The sequence below is a fragment of the Saccopteryx bilineata genome, chromosome 9 (genome assembly GCF_036850765.1).
Source record: "Saccopteryx bilineata isolate mSacBil1 chromosome 9, mSacBil1_pri_phased_curated, whole genome shotgun sequence".
NCBI lineage: Eukaryota > Metazoa > Chordata > Mammalia > Chiroptera > Emballonuridae > Saccopteryx > Saccopteryx bilineata.
In genome coordinates, this window is record NC_089498.1 from 54,277,419 (window position 1) to 54,292,825 (window position 15,407).

General features: G+C 32.7%; 1 protein-coding gene across 1 annotated transcript in view; it reads right to left on the reverse strand.

Moving 5' to 3' along the window:
• Positions 1-15,407, reverse strand: part of PCDH15 (protocadherin related 15) — a 1,080,236-nt gene that overhangs the window by 35,353 nt on the left and 1,029,476 nt on the right. Inside the window, exons 29-31 of the mRNA XM_066242956.1 lie at positions 13,413-13,589; positions 7,182-7,400; positions 607-615 (exon numbers count right to left, since the gene is read on the reverse strand). Coding sequence (XP_066099053.1) covers positions 607-615; positions 7,182-7,400; positions 13,413-13,589 — 405 coding nt within the window. The remainder of the gene's footprint in view (positions 1-606; positions 616-7,181; positions 7,401-13,412; positions 13,590-15,407) is intronic.

The following is a 15,407-nucleotide window of genomic DNA, read 5'->3' on the forward strand; positions in this document are numbered from 1 at the left end:
CACATAGAATTCATTTGAATGATTTGCAATGCTAAATTATAAAAATGTGATTGACAATTGGTGGCTGTTTAATGGGTCTCTTTCATAATGTGAGGCTGACAGAAGATATATAAAATTTTATTATTCTTTTTTAATCTATTTAAATAAGAATTATTTTACTTAAAATGATTTGAAATGTTTTTGACATTCATTTACAGAAAGTGTGTACATGTGTACATTTTGGAGGGATATTTGGTTAGTTTTTATTCTCTTTGGATACCTACAAATGTCTGTCATTCCTGTGTTAGAGCTAGGCTGTTCTTTGCTACTGTCTTGGATAGTGATTGTTAAATCCCTCCTCAAAACCAAAATCTGAAAGGGCAGAAGCTAACAGAGAAAAATGTCTTTGTCATATTTCCTCCAGTTGTATCCAATTGAATAAAACCACCTCCATTCTATACATACAAACCACAAGGGAATTTGAACTAGAAAACATACACCTATTGTAAATACAAGGAAGACAAAACATGGTTCTAGGCGGGCTGACTATTTTAACAATATTATCTGAGCTTTCTCTTTTATACTTTCACATTAAAACATGAGCAAAATATTTGTAATTATACTTACACTTTAAACCTTTTTGGGAAAGCAATGAGTAAGACAAAAAGGAGAGAAAGCTATATTAAAAATATTGCATTCATAATATTTTAATATCTGATTTATTTTCAATTATTAAAAATTTACTGGTTAGACTCTGACATAGATTTAAGGATATAGCAAGAAACCTATTTCAATTCAAAAAGTTAAAATGGTGAGCACTTCATTATTACTGTCACAATCATATAAGCTGTTAAAACATTCATTACAGGAAAACAAAGAAATTAAATGGAATAAGACAAACAATTAAAATATAGATATGTTAATTTTAACTTTGCTCAAGAACCTGAATATTAAAAATAATCTGATCTATATAATCAGATTCTTGGTTTACTGTATTTAAATATTAAAAGAATATAGAGGGTTGAGAGGAACATCAGAGAAATGGCCACATGAGGGATTCCCCTTGATTCTCCCCTTGAGGATTCAACAATTTGAACAACTATAATTCAACAAATGATACCCTGCTTAATGTACAAACATGTCTGAGAGGTTCATACATTGAAACTTCTAAAGGTGTGAAAGTGGGAGTGAACCTGGGAGGTAATGAGAGAGAAGAGCTTTAAGGAGCCAAGGATATAGCCCAGAGCTGAATGCAGGGCTAAGGCCAAAGAGGGGAAGAATTAGGTTGTGGTTGGCACTCCCTTCAGCTGGGAGGAGCAAAAAGATTTAGTGAGCATTCCTGCTGGAGTGCACAGTATGGAATACCACCAAACACACCAACAGACAGAAATACAAAGCTAAAGAACCAATGGAGGCATTGAGCTAGCAGAAAACAAAGATAAAATGGCTTTTAGAAATCTTCATACATCAACAATAACACAATATGTAAATGGACTGGATTCATTCATAAAAAGGCACAGAGTAACAGATTGGAGCAACAAACAAAATGCAACTATATACTACCTTCAAGAGACACATCTAAGAGGCAAAGACAAAGATAGGCTCAAAGTGAAAGTGTGGAAATAGTTCTCCAAACAAATAGCATCCACGGAAAAGCAGGTGTAGCCATATTCTGACAAAATAAACTTCAGGATAACAAAGGTAACCAGAGACAAAGATAGACATTTTATAATGTTAAAGGGAACACTACATCAAGAAAACACAACACTTTTCAGTGTGTATACACACACACACACACACACACACACACACACTATTAGGGAGCACCAAAATATATAAAGCAACTACTAATAGAACTAAAGAGAGAAACTGACAAAAACACTATTATGGTAGAGAATATAAATATTCTATTGACAGCACTAGACAGATCATCCAAATAGAAAATCAAAAAGAAATATCAGCCTTAAATGACACATTAGACAAAATGGACATAATTGACATTTATAGAGCTTTTCAGCTCAGATTATCAGATTACATATTCTTTGTTATTGCACATGGAGCATTCTCAAGAATAGACCATATGTTGGGACACACAACTAGCCTTAATAAATGTTTAAAAAGATTGAAATTGTGCCAAACATATATTCTAAACGCAGCACTTTAAAATTAGAAATCAACTGTAAAAAGAACAAACACAATATAAATATGTGGAGATTAAACAATATACAACTAAAAAGTGACTGGTCAAAAAAGAAATACAAAGGTAAAATCAAAAGTCATATAGAGACCAAGTAGAATGACAATACAACAAACATATCAACACTTCTGGGATGCAGTGAAAGCAGTAATAAGAGCAAAGTTTATATCATTATAAGCATATCTCACATACAAAAATATTTCAAGTAAGCAACCTAACATTACAACTTAAAGAACTTGGAAAAGAAAATAAAACCAACCTAGTCTCAACAGAAAAAAAAGGAAATAATCAAAATTAGAGCAGAATTAAATGAAATAGAGAACAAAAAGACCAAATAAAAAATTAATAAAACAAAGAGCTAGTTTTTTGCAAAGATTGATAAAATTGACAAAACCCTGGCTAGACTTGCTAGGAAAGACAAAATACTTAAATAAACAAAATCAGCCTGACCAAGCAGAGGCGCAGTAGATAGAGCGTCAGACTGCAATGCGGAGGAACCAGGTCTGAAACTTTAAGGTCACAGGCTTGAGCGTGGGCTCATCTGGTTTGAGAAGGGCTCAACAGCTTGAGCCTAAGATTGCTGGCTTGAGCAAGGGGTCATTCAGTCTCCTGATGGCCCTCAGTCAAGGCACATATGAGAAAGCAATCAATGAACAACTAAGTTGCTACAATGAAGAATTGATGCTTTTCATTCCTCTCTCTTTCTGTCTGTCTGTCCCTATCTGTCTCTGTCACAAAAAATTTTTAAAAAGCAGAAATGGAAAAGAAATTACAATATACAGCATAGAAATACAAATGATTATACTACAATACTATTAAATACTATGTCAACAAATTTAATAACCTAAACAAAACAGGTAAGTTTCTTAAAATATATAAATTGCCCAGATTTAATCATAAAGAATTGAAAAATCTAGTCTGACCTATGGTGGCGCAGTGTATGAAGCATTAACCTTGAATGCTGAGGTTGCTGTTTCAAAACCCAGAGCTTGCTTGGTCAAGGCACATACAATAAGCAACTATGAGTTCATGCCTCCCATCCCCGGCCTCCACACCCCACCTTTTTCTCTCTCTCTCTCCTCTATCTAAAATCAATAAATAAAATCTTTAAAAAAAATAAGAAAAAGAAATATCTAAATAGATTGACCAACAGTGAGGGAATTGAAACAAACATCAAAAACCTCCCCAAAAATAAAAGTCCAGGACCTACTGGCTTTGCTAGTACATTCTATCAAACATTCAAGGATTTGATACCTACCCTTCTTCAACTCCTCTAAAATATTGAAGAAGATGCAATATTATCTAACATTTTATGAGGTCAACATAACCCTGACACTAAAACCTGGTAAAAATAGTACACACAGAAAAGAAAACTATAGACCAATATATTTGATAAATAGTTAAAAAAAATCCTAAACAAAATAGTAGCAAATTAAATACAACTATACATTAAAAATCAATACATGACAGTCAAATTGAATTCATTCGAGGAGCTGAACAGTTTAACAAAACAAAGAATAAAAATCAGAGGATCTTTTCCCTGGCCAGTTAGCTCAGTGGTAGACCATCAGCCTGGTGTGTAGATGTCTCACATTCTATTCCCTATCAATGCACACAGATGAAGCTATCATCTGCTTCCTCACTCTTCCCCCTCCTCTCTCTCTCTCTTTCACTCCCCACCCACAACCATGGCTCGATGATTGGCTAGAGAGAGTTGGCCCCTGTGCTGAAGATGGCTCTGTGGCCTCTGCCTCAGGTGCTAAAAATTGCTCAGTTGCTGAGCAATGAGCAACACTCCTGATGCGCAGAGCATCCACTCATAGGGAGATTGCTTAGTGGATCCCAGGGGGAAGCATGTAGTAGTCTGTCTCTCTGCCTTTCCTGATCTCATTTAAAAAAAAATCATGATCTTATCAGTAGATACAGAAAAAAAATTTGATAAGATACAACATACATTTATGATTAGAGCACAGTAAAATAGGTAGAGAAGGAAAGTATCTCAATATAATAAAGGTCACATATGACAAACCTTCAGCTAATGTCATACTAATTGTGACAAATTAAATACTTTTCTTCTATAATCAGGAACAAGACAAGGATGTCTACTCTTAGCACTTTTATTCAGCATAATACTCAAACTCCTAGCCAGAGCAACCAGGCAAGAGAAAGAAATAAAATCATCCAAACTGGAAATGAAGAAGTGTCACTATTTTGCAGATGACATGATTCTTTATATAGAAAACCCTATGGATTCCACCAAAAACCTATTAAAAAATAACAAATACAGTAAAGTGGCAATATCAATATACAAAAATCCATTGCATTTCTATACATTAACAATAAAATTTTTAAAAAGAAAAAGTAAGTTTGTTTGCAAGTGTAACAAAAAGAATAAAATACTTCAAGATAAACAACACAGGTAACTATAAAATATTATTAAAAGAGGTAAAAAAAAGACACAATGAAATGGAATATATTTCATGATCATTAATTGGGAGAATCAACATAAACTGTCCATGTTTCCCAAAACAATATACAGATTTAATGCAATTCTCATCAAAACCCCAAATGGCATATTTTAAAGAAATAGAATTTTAAAATTATCAGATTTGTATAGAAACACAAAAGACCCCAAATAGTCAAAGCAATCCAGAGGAAAAAAAAAAAAATGAAGCTTAAGGTATCAATCACTCCCTGTGACTTCAAGTTATACTATAGAGCAATGATAATCAAACCAGCATGGTATTAGAGGAAGAAAAAAGACAAAAAGACCAATAGAACACAATTAAGTGCCAAGAAATAAATACTCATGTATATGGGCAAATAATTTTTGACAAAAATACACAAAGGAAGGGAGAAAAACTTCTTCAATAAATAAGGCTGGAAAAATTGGAAAGACATATGCAAAAGAATGAAACTAGACTTCAGTTTGTCTCCACGTACAAAAATTAATTCAAAATGGATCAAAGACCTGAATATCTAAATACAATAAATTACATAGAAGGAAACATAAGTATAAAACTTATAGATTTATTCATAGAGTAGAGTTTATGATTTGATCCTGAAGGCAAGTAAAGTAAAGACAAAAATAGATGAGTAGGACTATATCAAACTAAAAAGCTTCTGCACAGTAAAAGAAACTGCCAATGAAACAAAACAGAAACCAATGAAATTGGAAAAGATACTTTAAACAGCTGTGATGAAGAGTAAATATTCAAAATATATGAAGAATATACAAGTAAACATCAATCATTTTAAGAAATGGGCAAAGGACATGAACAGATACTTTTCCCAAGAAGACATATAAATAGCTTAGTTATATGAAAAGATGCTCAGTTTTACTAGCTACTAGGAAAATGCACAACCTTAAGATAACACCTACATTTGTTATAATGGCTGTTATCAACAAGACAATAATAATTGTTGGAGAGGTTGTGGAAAAAAAGTAACCCTGATGGGAATGTAAACAGATACAGCCACTATGGAAAAACAGTATAGAGGTTCCTCAAAAAAATAAGAATAGAGTTACCATATAACCTGGCAATCTGTCTTCTGGGTATCTATCCAAAAATTTTGATTTTGGAGTTTCAAACCTGGGACTTCAGTGTCCCAGGTCAACACTCTATCTACTGTGCCACAACCAGTCAGACCTAATATGCTGTTTTTGATCATTGCATTGTGTGTCAAATAAAAGTTTTCTCACTGATACTATTACTAAAGGATACAATAAAGCTCTTTTGGAAATAGTTGAATGAAAAAGGATAACTTTAATGCAAATAGTATTTAATGTGAAAATTAATATTAGTTTGATAGCTTAATGATTTTAAACAATTTGTCCTATATTATGTTTTTACATACACTTTTCATTAGACATATCAATTTATTTTGATCCATGGAAATCTAATATATCTAAGTAAATGTTATATTTACAACTGAACATTGCTTTTATGATGGAAAATATTCCTATAACATCTTGACATGGAGCATATTTTTTAACTTTTATATTGGAATTACTTCACCTTATTTAATTAAAAAAATTCTCAGTGTTAGAAAGTATATATTGGTAAAATAATACATAAGGACTTTCCCTGTAGATATTTTAAATGATGAATAGCAATTCTACCATTATTTCTTACTGTTTATTATAACAATAATTTATATGATTATTCTTCTTCGTTATTTTCATTTTATGGCACTCTTTTTAAACTATTCTCCAACATTCTCACCAATTATTGTCAATAGGGATATACTTAAAATGCATAGGCCTCTACACAATGGTTCCCCATACTTAGTGTCAAATAAAGAATAGTTTACTAGCCTACCTCAAATAAAGATGTTTAAATTAATTCTAATTACATGACTACTTTGAAGGGCCTAAATAAGAAAAATATAGATATTTTAAATGGATGTATTTGCCCATAAGAACCAGAAAAACTTAAGGTCTAATCAGTAAATATATACTGCTTGATGCTACACAGGCTCTGTCAAGGCCATCCAGGAAGAAAGAAACTACATAAAAAATCACATTTAATTGTTAAATGATTTTGCCAACACTGATTATTTGCACAGAGGTAAATTTAACCTTATGGATAAAAACCTATCATGACAATGTAGTTAGACTATGGACCTTCCTTTGGAACTGGCTGAAATGAGTACCTATCTGCATGATATTCCAATGCCTTTTCTCCAGGGTTCCTCTTACTTTCTCTCCCAAGGCTCTTATCCTGATAAGAGCAAAAACAATGACATGAGAATTAAACAAATATTCCTGTTTGATGAGAATATATCAAGAGCACAGGAATATTTAGCTATTTGTGAAAAATATATTGGAAGTTTGTATTGTTTTTCTTTAAAGGCGGGTTATTCAGTACAAGAAAGATACAAGCAAGTCTAGAATGGATGCAGCATAGATATTTTACCACTACAAAGCCATGTTACCAAAGATTGTTTTTTTCATAGCACCTTCTGGAAGAACTATCCATACTTAACAAATATGAATACTTACTGTCTGTAGCTCACCAAAACCACCAAGATAGCAGGAATACAGCAGATGATAATGATGAAGGCCAGAGCCAGCAAGGCCCCTTCTGTGTAGCCTAGACTTTCTCCTCGCTTTTTAATGCTGGTCACTGCCTCTGGAGTCCGGATCGCCAGAATGCGTCCTCCTTCCCCATAATATGGCTGAAAGTCTTTATTGATATCGAGCAGTTTGCCATCTAAAAATCTTTATTGTTAAATAAATAGTAAAATTAATAATATTAATAGAGGAAAGCCTTTTAAAAATGAAATTTTTTGTAATACCTTTTCATACTTTAAAATGAAATGTAAACTCAGACAACAGTCTTATTATATATAAATAAAAAACATAAAGTGCAAGAGCAATAAAATAATCATATATATATGCACATAAAATATTAATTACAATGATGCTTACTTAATATGCTTACAGGTTTTGGAAAAGTCATTATCAATATCATTAAACTTAATATCTCTATGTAGAGCCTGACCAGGTGGTGGCGCAGTGGATAGAGCATCGGACTGAAATGAGGAGGACCAGGTTTGAAACCCCAAGGTCGCCAGCTTGAGCGTGGGCTCATCTGGTTTGAGCAAAAGTTCACCAGCTTGGACCCAAGGTCGCTGGCTTGAGCAAGGGGTTACTTGGTCTGCTGTACCCCCACGGTCAAGGCACATATGAGAAAGCAATCAATGAACAACAAAGGTGTTGCAAGGAAAAACTAATGATTGATGCTTCTCATCTCTCTCTGTTCCTGTCTGTCTATCCTCTCTCTGACTCTGTCTCTGTAAAAAAAAAACAAAAACACAACAAACAAACAAAAAAAAACCCTTTATGTAGAAATTATTAACATTATTATGCTATTTAGATAGAATAAAATATAATATTCTAAATTATATAGCACAACTTAAAATTATATTCTTGGATTTGATCTTCTTGGGTCCTCAGAATAACCCTGTTAAATGGAACATTAATAATATTGACTTACTTCAGGTTACAAAGCGATACAGTTATGGAAACAAACCTGAGACACCAGCTCATGCCTTCATGCTCGAATATATATGTGTTCCACACACCATCTTAAATCTCAACACTCTCAAATATCAAACTACAACAATAGCTGATGGGCAAAAAATGAACAAATTAAAGAGTATTTTTTTCTTTAGAAAAAAAGACAATAAATAATGCAGGTAGTGAATCATAATCAGAATGGCAAGAGCTGGTAGTCAGTGGAATCCAGTAATTCTGGCAAAGACTTCCTCTAATTAATGCAATTCTAATGAGGGACATTGTGTTGGGAAGAGAATCAAGAAATAATTGTTACTTAATTTTATTAGATTGAACAATTTTGTTATATATTTTATGCTGTAAAGATCCCCCCCCAAAAAAATTATTTTGAACATTTGAAAAGTCTATTAAAAATCCTAAAATATTAATGCAACATTGTGTTCTTAATATTATAAAACTACAATATGTCTTAAGCATTGTATTATTCAATTTTTAAGATTTTTATTGATAAAGGTCAAGTTCTTACTTTAGAACATTGGAAAACAAAAAATATTTAAAAAAGCAAAATGTTCGTAGGACCACAATGCAAGACAATGACTGCTAACATTTTAGTATACTCAAATCTAATTTTTTTAGTATTAATAAATATTTTATATATTTGTGATTATATAGCATATGCAAAGTAAAAATATTATTTTTGAAATATATTTTAATTTAAAATATAAAAAACACAAAAAATGGAAAAGAAAAAACAAAAATGGCCTGACATTTCACCATTAAATGATAACCAAAAATGTCAAACTTGTCCATTTTACAATCTATTTTATGCCCTTATTAACACATTTTATACTAATTTTCTGAGTAATCATGCTGATTTTAAATCTAGTTAATACATTGCTCAGAAAGATTTCATATAGAAAAAAATAGCTGATATCAGATATGAAATCTACAAAATAGTTTATTAGTCTTCTTATTTAAGAAACCTAATGGCTTAGATGATTGAATTTGAATTTTAAGCTACACACATTTTTACTAATTTCTTTAGTATAATGTAAGGTAATTAGAAATATTCTTTACAAATATGTATTTGTTGATAAAAAATATTTTTATAGCATTTTTATTTTTAGACATGTTAAAAAATATGATAAAAGTTTAACCATTGCTCTAAATATTAGAATAGAATGAAATGATAAAACTTTTTATTTGAATTATCAGAGAAAGAAATAAATTCAAAAGGAAGTATTTATTTAGAGTTATTTCACAAGAAATACTACTATATTTATTAGAAACTGGGAAGAAATAGAATAAGATTATTAAATGCAGAGAAAATTTTATCTCTATTGTGCAGAATCTACTGGAGGATCATAATTCTTTTGGATTCCTGCATTTGATATCAAATCACCTAAAGGAATATGTGTTAGTCTTTTTACTAGATATTAATTTTGGTTTATTTACCAATTAGGCAAATTGCATAATTGTGTAATAGAAGAGTTGATTGTTGTGGAGACTATACCTAATCTCAAATGTTTTTATTATTGCTTTATATATGCAAAACAACTTGCCTAGGTAAAAAATTCTTGAATCATACTATTTTTCTTTAAAAATGTATATATTTGATATTGCCTTTGACATTTTTCATAGGTGGGCTTTGTAAGGCTTAATTTTGTTACTTTATAATTAAGTCATTTTTATTTCTGTTTTAATGGTTTCAAAATCTATTTGGGTACTTTTGAAGAACACATGAAAACTTTTTTCATTGATTTTGCACACAATATAATAAAACACTTTGTTATATTTTTAGTTTTATTTCTGTGATTACTACAAATTTTTTCCCCTGTAATATCAGGTTGTCTTACTTGGACTTCAAATCTTCAAATATATTTTTACTTCTTTCATGATTTTTATTTGTATTTTAATCTTTTTGTTAACATGCTATGAGCTTCTCCTGGATACTTCCTGCTGCCAATTTATTTTTCATATGGCTTTTCCTTTTAAGCAAGATTGAATCTAAATATTCAGTAGATTTTTTATTTTCTCACTGGGGTGGAAAAATTGGCCCAAGAATGTTCAGGCTTTTGTTTTATACTTTTTCTGATTTCAGGAATGAGAATTCTATCTTTTAACAACTACATCAGTCTTTGAAGAAATATTTAATTGGTTTTTCCTGGAATGTATGCTAACCCACACCCAGACAATGTAAGAACGGCACACTTTAATTGACCTTGCGTGGGGGGAACTTCACCCACCACCATTTTGGAGGGGGCCAATTCTCTCCATTCTCTTTTGCAGTTATTTTAGTAGAAACAGGAGAAGGGCTCAGGGCATGTAAGACACATGCACCATTTCACAGTCTCATAATGTCTTGCTTCTGACTAAAATGTAAAAACCTATTTCCAATGGTTTCAGTAGGAGAATATTTCCAGAAATATATACCCTACTTCTGAATCATCATTATGTTACGTTATTGTTTTCCCTCAGTATTTATTACTGATCTCATTTTTCTTGCTTACTTATCTTAGAAAGAAAATAGATCTGTCAAATTCACAAAACCAAAAACTGTGATCTCTCTATTCTCAGTTTATTTAGTTGCTGCTTAAAACTGTTTTTAAGTCTAAGAATGAGGCAGACAGATCCCATCCCAGTATCTAGCCAACATTAACTACTTACTACTCTGTTTTTCTGAGATGAGATAAATTGCTAAACCAAATTTTGTGTCTTCTCATTCAGTCACCTGATGAAACACATACCAACAAGTTTTTTTTTTTCTCATTTAATTGTGTGGGACACAACTTTCAAAGTACAATGTGTTCACTACCAGTCTACCCTGCATTTTACTTTGATAATTCTGCTGTATTTACATATGTATATTGCAATAAGAGGGAGGGCGAGCAGGAGAATGTACTCTCTACTTCACAGAAACCCACATCCAATCACTAGAGGGGCAGGAACATTTTCCCTGGTTGGTACACAATCTGGGTCTCTAAAATAGGTTAAAAGAATGGGCAATGGGCAACACATATGCCCACACACATTCTGCTTGGATAAGGTTGTTTTGCTTAATAAAGCAATTCAGGGGTAGAGACTATTTCTTCTGTACAACTCCAAATTATTTCAACTAGATTTTAATAGTTAGTTTTCCACTTATTTGAATGTTCAGTATTATAAATTTAAGGGTATTTTTCCTGCACTTAAGAAGTTTAAAGAAGCTTTTCAGAAGCTGATAGATTCTATTATAATGTATAAGTGTGTTTTTAATGCTGGATTTTAAACACAGATTATATAGGATATACAGGTTTTTTGTATTTTCTTCATCCCTCATCATCATCTGGCAAGACTAGTGTTAAAACAGGCTGGATAGACACTGGCCAGTTCTCTCAGTGGTAGAGCATCAGCCCAGCGTATGTATGTCTCAGGTTCAGTTCTTGGCCAGGATACACAGGAGAAGCGCCATCTGCTTATCCACCCTTCCCCCTCTCCTTTCTCTCTATCTCTCTCTTCCTCTCCTGTAGCCAAGTCTCTATTAGAGCAAAGTAGGCCCCAGTGCTGAGGATGGCTCCATGGCCTCAACCTCAGGCACTAGAATGGCTCCAGTTGCAATGGACCAATGCTTCAGATGGGCAGATCATTGCCCCTAGTGGGCTTGCCGGGTGGATCCTAGTCAGCTGCATGTAGCAGTCTGTCTCTCTACCTTCCTGCTTCTCACTTCAGAAAAATACAAACAGATACACACACAAAAATAACAAACAAACAAACAAAAACCAGGCTGGACATATCAGAAAGGTGAAAAAGCTAAAACTGTATGCAGTTTTATAAAAACAAGCTTTATTTTAAAGTAATATAATCTGTTCTAAATGTACTTTATTTTAAATTTGTTCAACAAAGCTTTACCATTTCTGTTTTAGGAAAAAAAAGAAAATAGTTACTTAATACTAATTTAGTTTTTAAATTTCTGGGTTTTTATAAACAAATGGGTAAATAGACAATTATTAAATAAATGCACCCACATATGAATATATATGTAAATTGTTCTATGCATAGATTTGTTTATGTGCTGTTTAGTATGTAGAGACAAAGAAACATAAATATTAAGTTATAGATTTTGGAACATATGTGCATATTTATGTATGCAGAGCAAAGATATGTATGATTATATATAATATATTTTTTCAACTAGAAATGTATTTCAATTTAGATAAGAATTGCATTTCAAGAATCCATTGAACACTAGGTGTCACTAAATTAAAGCAGAAACTAAGATTTAAAATGTTATTGTTCTAGAATAACTTCTAAAGGCGAATATGTAGTAGCATTTTGTTTAATATTCTGCATTTTTTCTGTGTGTGACAGAGACAGAGAGAACCAGAGATAGGAACAAACTCACAGAAAGGGAGAGAGATGAGAAGCATCAATTCTTCATTGCGGCACCTTAGTTCATTGATTGTTTTCTCATATGTGCCTTGACCAGGGGGCTCCTGCAGACTGAGTGACCCCTTGCTCAAGCTAACAACCTTGGGCTCAAGCTGGTGAGCCTTACTCAAACCAGATGAGTCTGTGCTCAAGCCGGCGACCTCGGGTTTGAACCTGGGTCCTTCGCATCCCAGTCTGATGCTCTATCCACTGCCCCACTGCCTGGTCACGCTGCACTTTCTTTATTCTTAGGATTTATAACTGATTTATTCAAATTCACACCAAGATAAAGTATAATACAAGGGATGGCTTTAAATAGAAATGATTAACCCCCCTACTCCAAGTCAAAGGGAAAATCAGATACTCATTTTTGTTGACTCAATAAGACCTTGAAGAAAGCGAGATTTGTTCTTAAAATTTAAACCTACTGATAATGTTGAAAGCAAATTTTCTCTTTAGAGAAGAATCTTTCAAACATACAAGGCCTTGGAGCAAGAACAGGAGCTTACTACGTAAGCTGATCTGAATAACCTGCTACTCGTTCATAAGTATAATAAACCCTCTGACTCCAAAAGGAGGAAAGACCATCTGACATCGTTCTATCCCATGCTTAGACCAGAAAACTTCTAGGTGTGAGAACCATAAATATCGTCTCTTAGAATATTTTGCTTACATTTCACTTTCAACAACAGTTTATTGGGTTTTGAACTTTAAGTACTAAGAACTTAAACTCATAAACTTAAAACAGAACTATGTATGGGTGCTAACTGTAATCAGAAAACTATTATTAACAATGAAATTACTTACTTAAAAAGCTCATTTCTGTCAATGGCTCTATTAGTCTGTGGGTCAATTGCATAGACAGTCAAGTCAGACTTGGTGTAATCTTCCAGAGAAAACGCATCTCCATGCCGACGAGCACCAATGGACTCCACCACAACTTTGGCACCAGGAATTTGCTCTTGGACATAGCGATCCAAAATCCTATGCATCAAACAAAGTGCATATTTGACATTTTGACAGGCTTTCTGGGGGGAAAAAATCACTTCCAACTTGAAATGACATTTAGTAAATGAAAAATGATGACAGCTGTGTTTCTGCTAATGTTTACTGAATATGAACCCCTGAAAAAATTATCTATATATTTTTCAGCATTTAACTCCCAATGATGCTGGAAGCTGACTAAGGTAGAAAGAGGTCACAAACCATGTCCTATTTAAGTCTTGACTTTTTGAATTTATGATACCATTTGAGCTTTTACGTGGCTTATGGGAAATGCCAACTCTGTTGTACAAATAAAGCTGCCTATACTTTATAGGTGTCATGGGGTCTTAGATCTCTCCAGTTCATATGGTTAGTGTTATAAATTACACTTCCCATAAGATTTTGTGGTACAGAGCACATAAATATATGCCAAGGTGCAGGAATAGGACACCTGTTTTCCTAAGGATATAAAAATCCTTGGAGGATAAGAGCAATGGGAGAATGCAGAGATATTTTTCTAAGACAGGTTTACCTGATTATGATTAAGTTATTGTGTGGAAATCTCAGCAGTTATTTAGGTGAATACAAACAACTAAAATACATATCATTTGGTATAGAATTAGTAATATTCAATAGACAAGACAGAAAAAAATGTTAACCTATAGGTAATTTTTAAAAAAATACATTTCTTTCTAATGATGTAACTTGATGTTAATTGAAAGTACAAATTATTGCCATAGAAGTTATTTGTTTTCTACATTGCCACAAGGGGCAATTTTTCTAATGTTCATTTTCTTATTAAAACTTATTTTATTAACACTAGGATGCATATTTAAAATATTTATAGACATAAATGTGAATTAATTTTTATAACTGTACATGACTGATATTTAAAAATTTATACTTTCAATGTTTTTTTGTTTTTTTTTTAGTTCATGCTGTAAGGCATTTTGGGGTAGAGAGAGAAAATAAATTCTGAATTCCTTTGATACATCAGAAAATAGCTTTTTATTTCAGATATCAAAACTCTCCTGTTTTCTACTTCATTAAAAAATGTTGCTTAAAAGGATGGTGTGTGCTTGATTTTCCCTTGTTAAAAGAACAACAGGATACTAAGCTTTGGAAGAAATGGTTGTACCTTTGAACACAAGTCGATGGTGTGCATGATATAGGACATTGTCGATAATAGCAAAGTTTCTTGTTTGTTGGTTTTAAAATCTGTATAAATCAGCATGGTTGAAGGCTCTCTTACTGAAGTACTGGTCACTCTTTTCCTTTTCTCTCACCGTCTCCCACCCACTGGTCTCTCTGTCCTAACAATATCTTTGGAAGGACACCCTGACTGAAGAATAAGCAAAAGAAGATGTGGCAAAAAGCAGAAGGAGTAATGTACTTGTCAGAACTAGTTAGGAGTTGATGCAGCCTCCCTGGGAACCTGGAGGGAATGGCTGTATTACAAGACTCAGACTATTCTAGCATCATCCAGCCTGGATCTAGTTTCAGGACTTTTTCTTGAGAGACTTATGCTGATTTAAAAATAAGAAAGGGATTAGAATCAAACCACGTTATACTCTTGACATTTTGTAGGAGACACAAACAGTAATAACATACTGGTAAAGAACACGAAGGTTTGACTTAAATTTTCAACTCCTTTACTTATCAAAAGCAAACCTTTGGTCAGCATTTTTAAACTTGTTAAGTCTCAGTATCCTTAACTAAAAAAATGAAGAAATCAACAGCTTCATGGGATCATGTGCGCATTAAATGAATGAAAGTTTTTACTCTGAAATCTTTGCACAGTTTCTAGCACATAGTAAC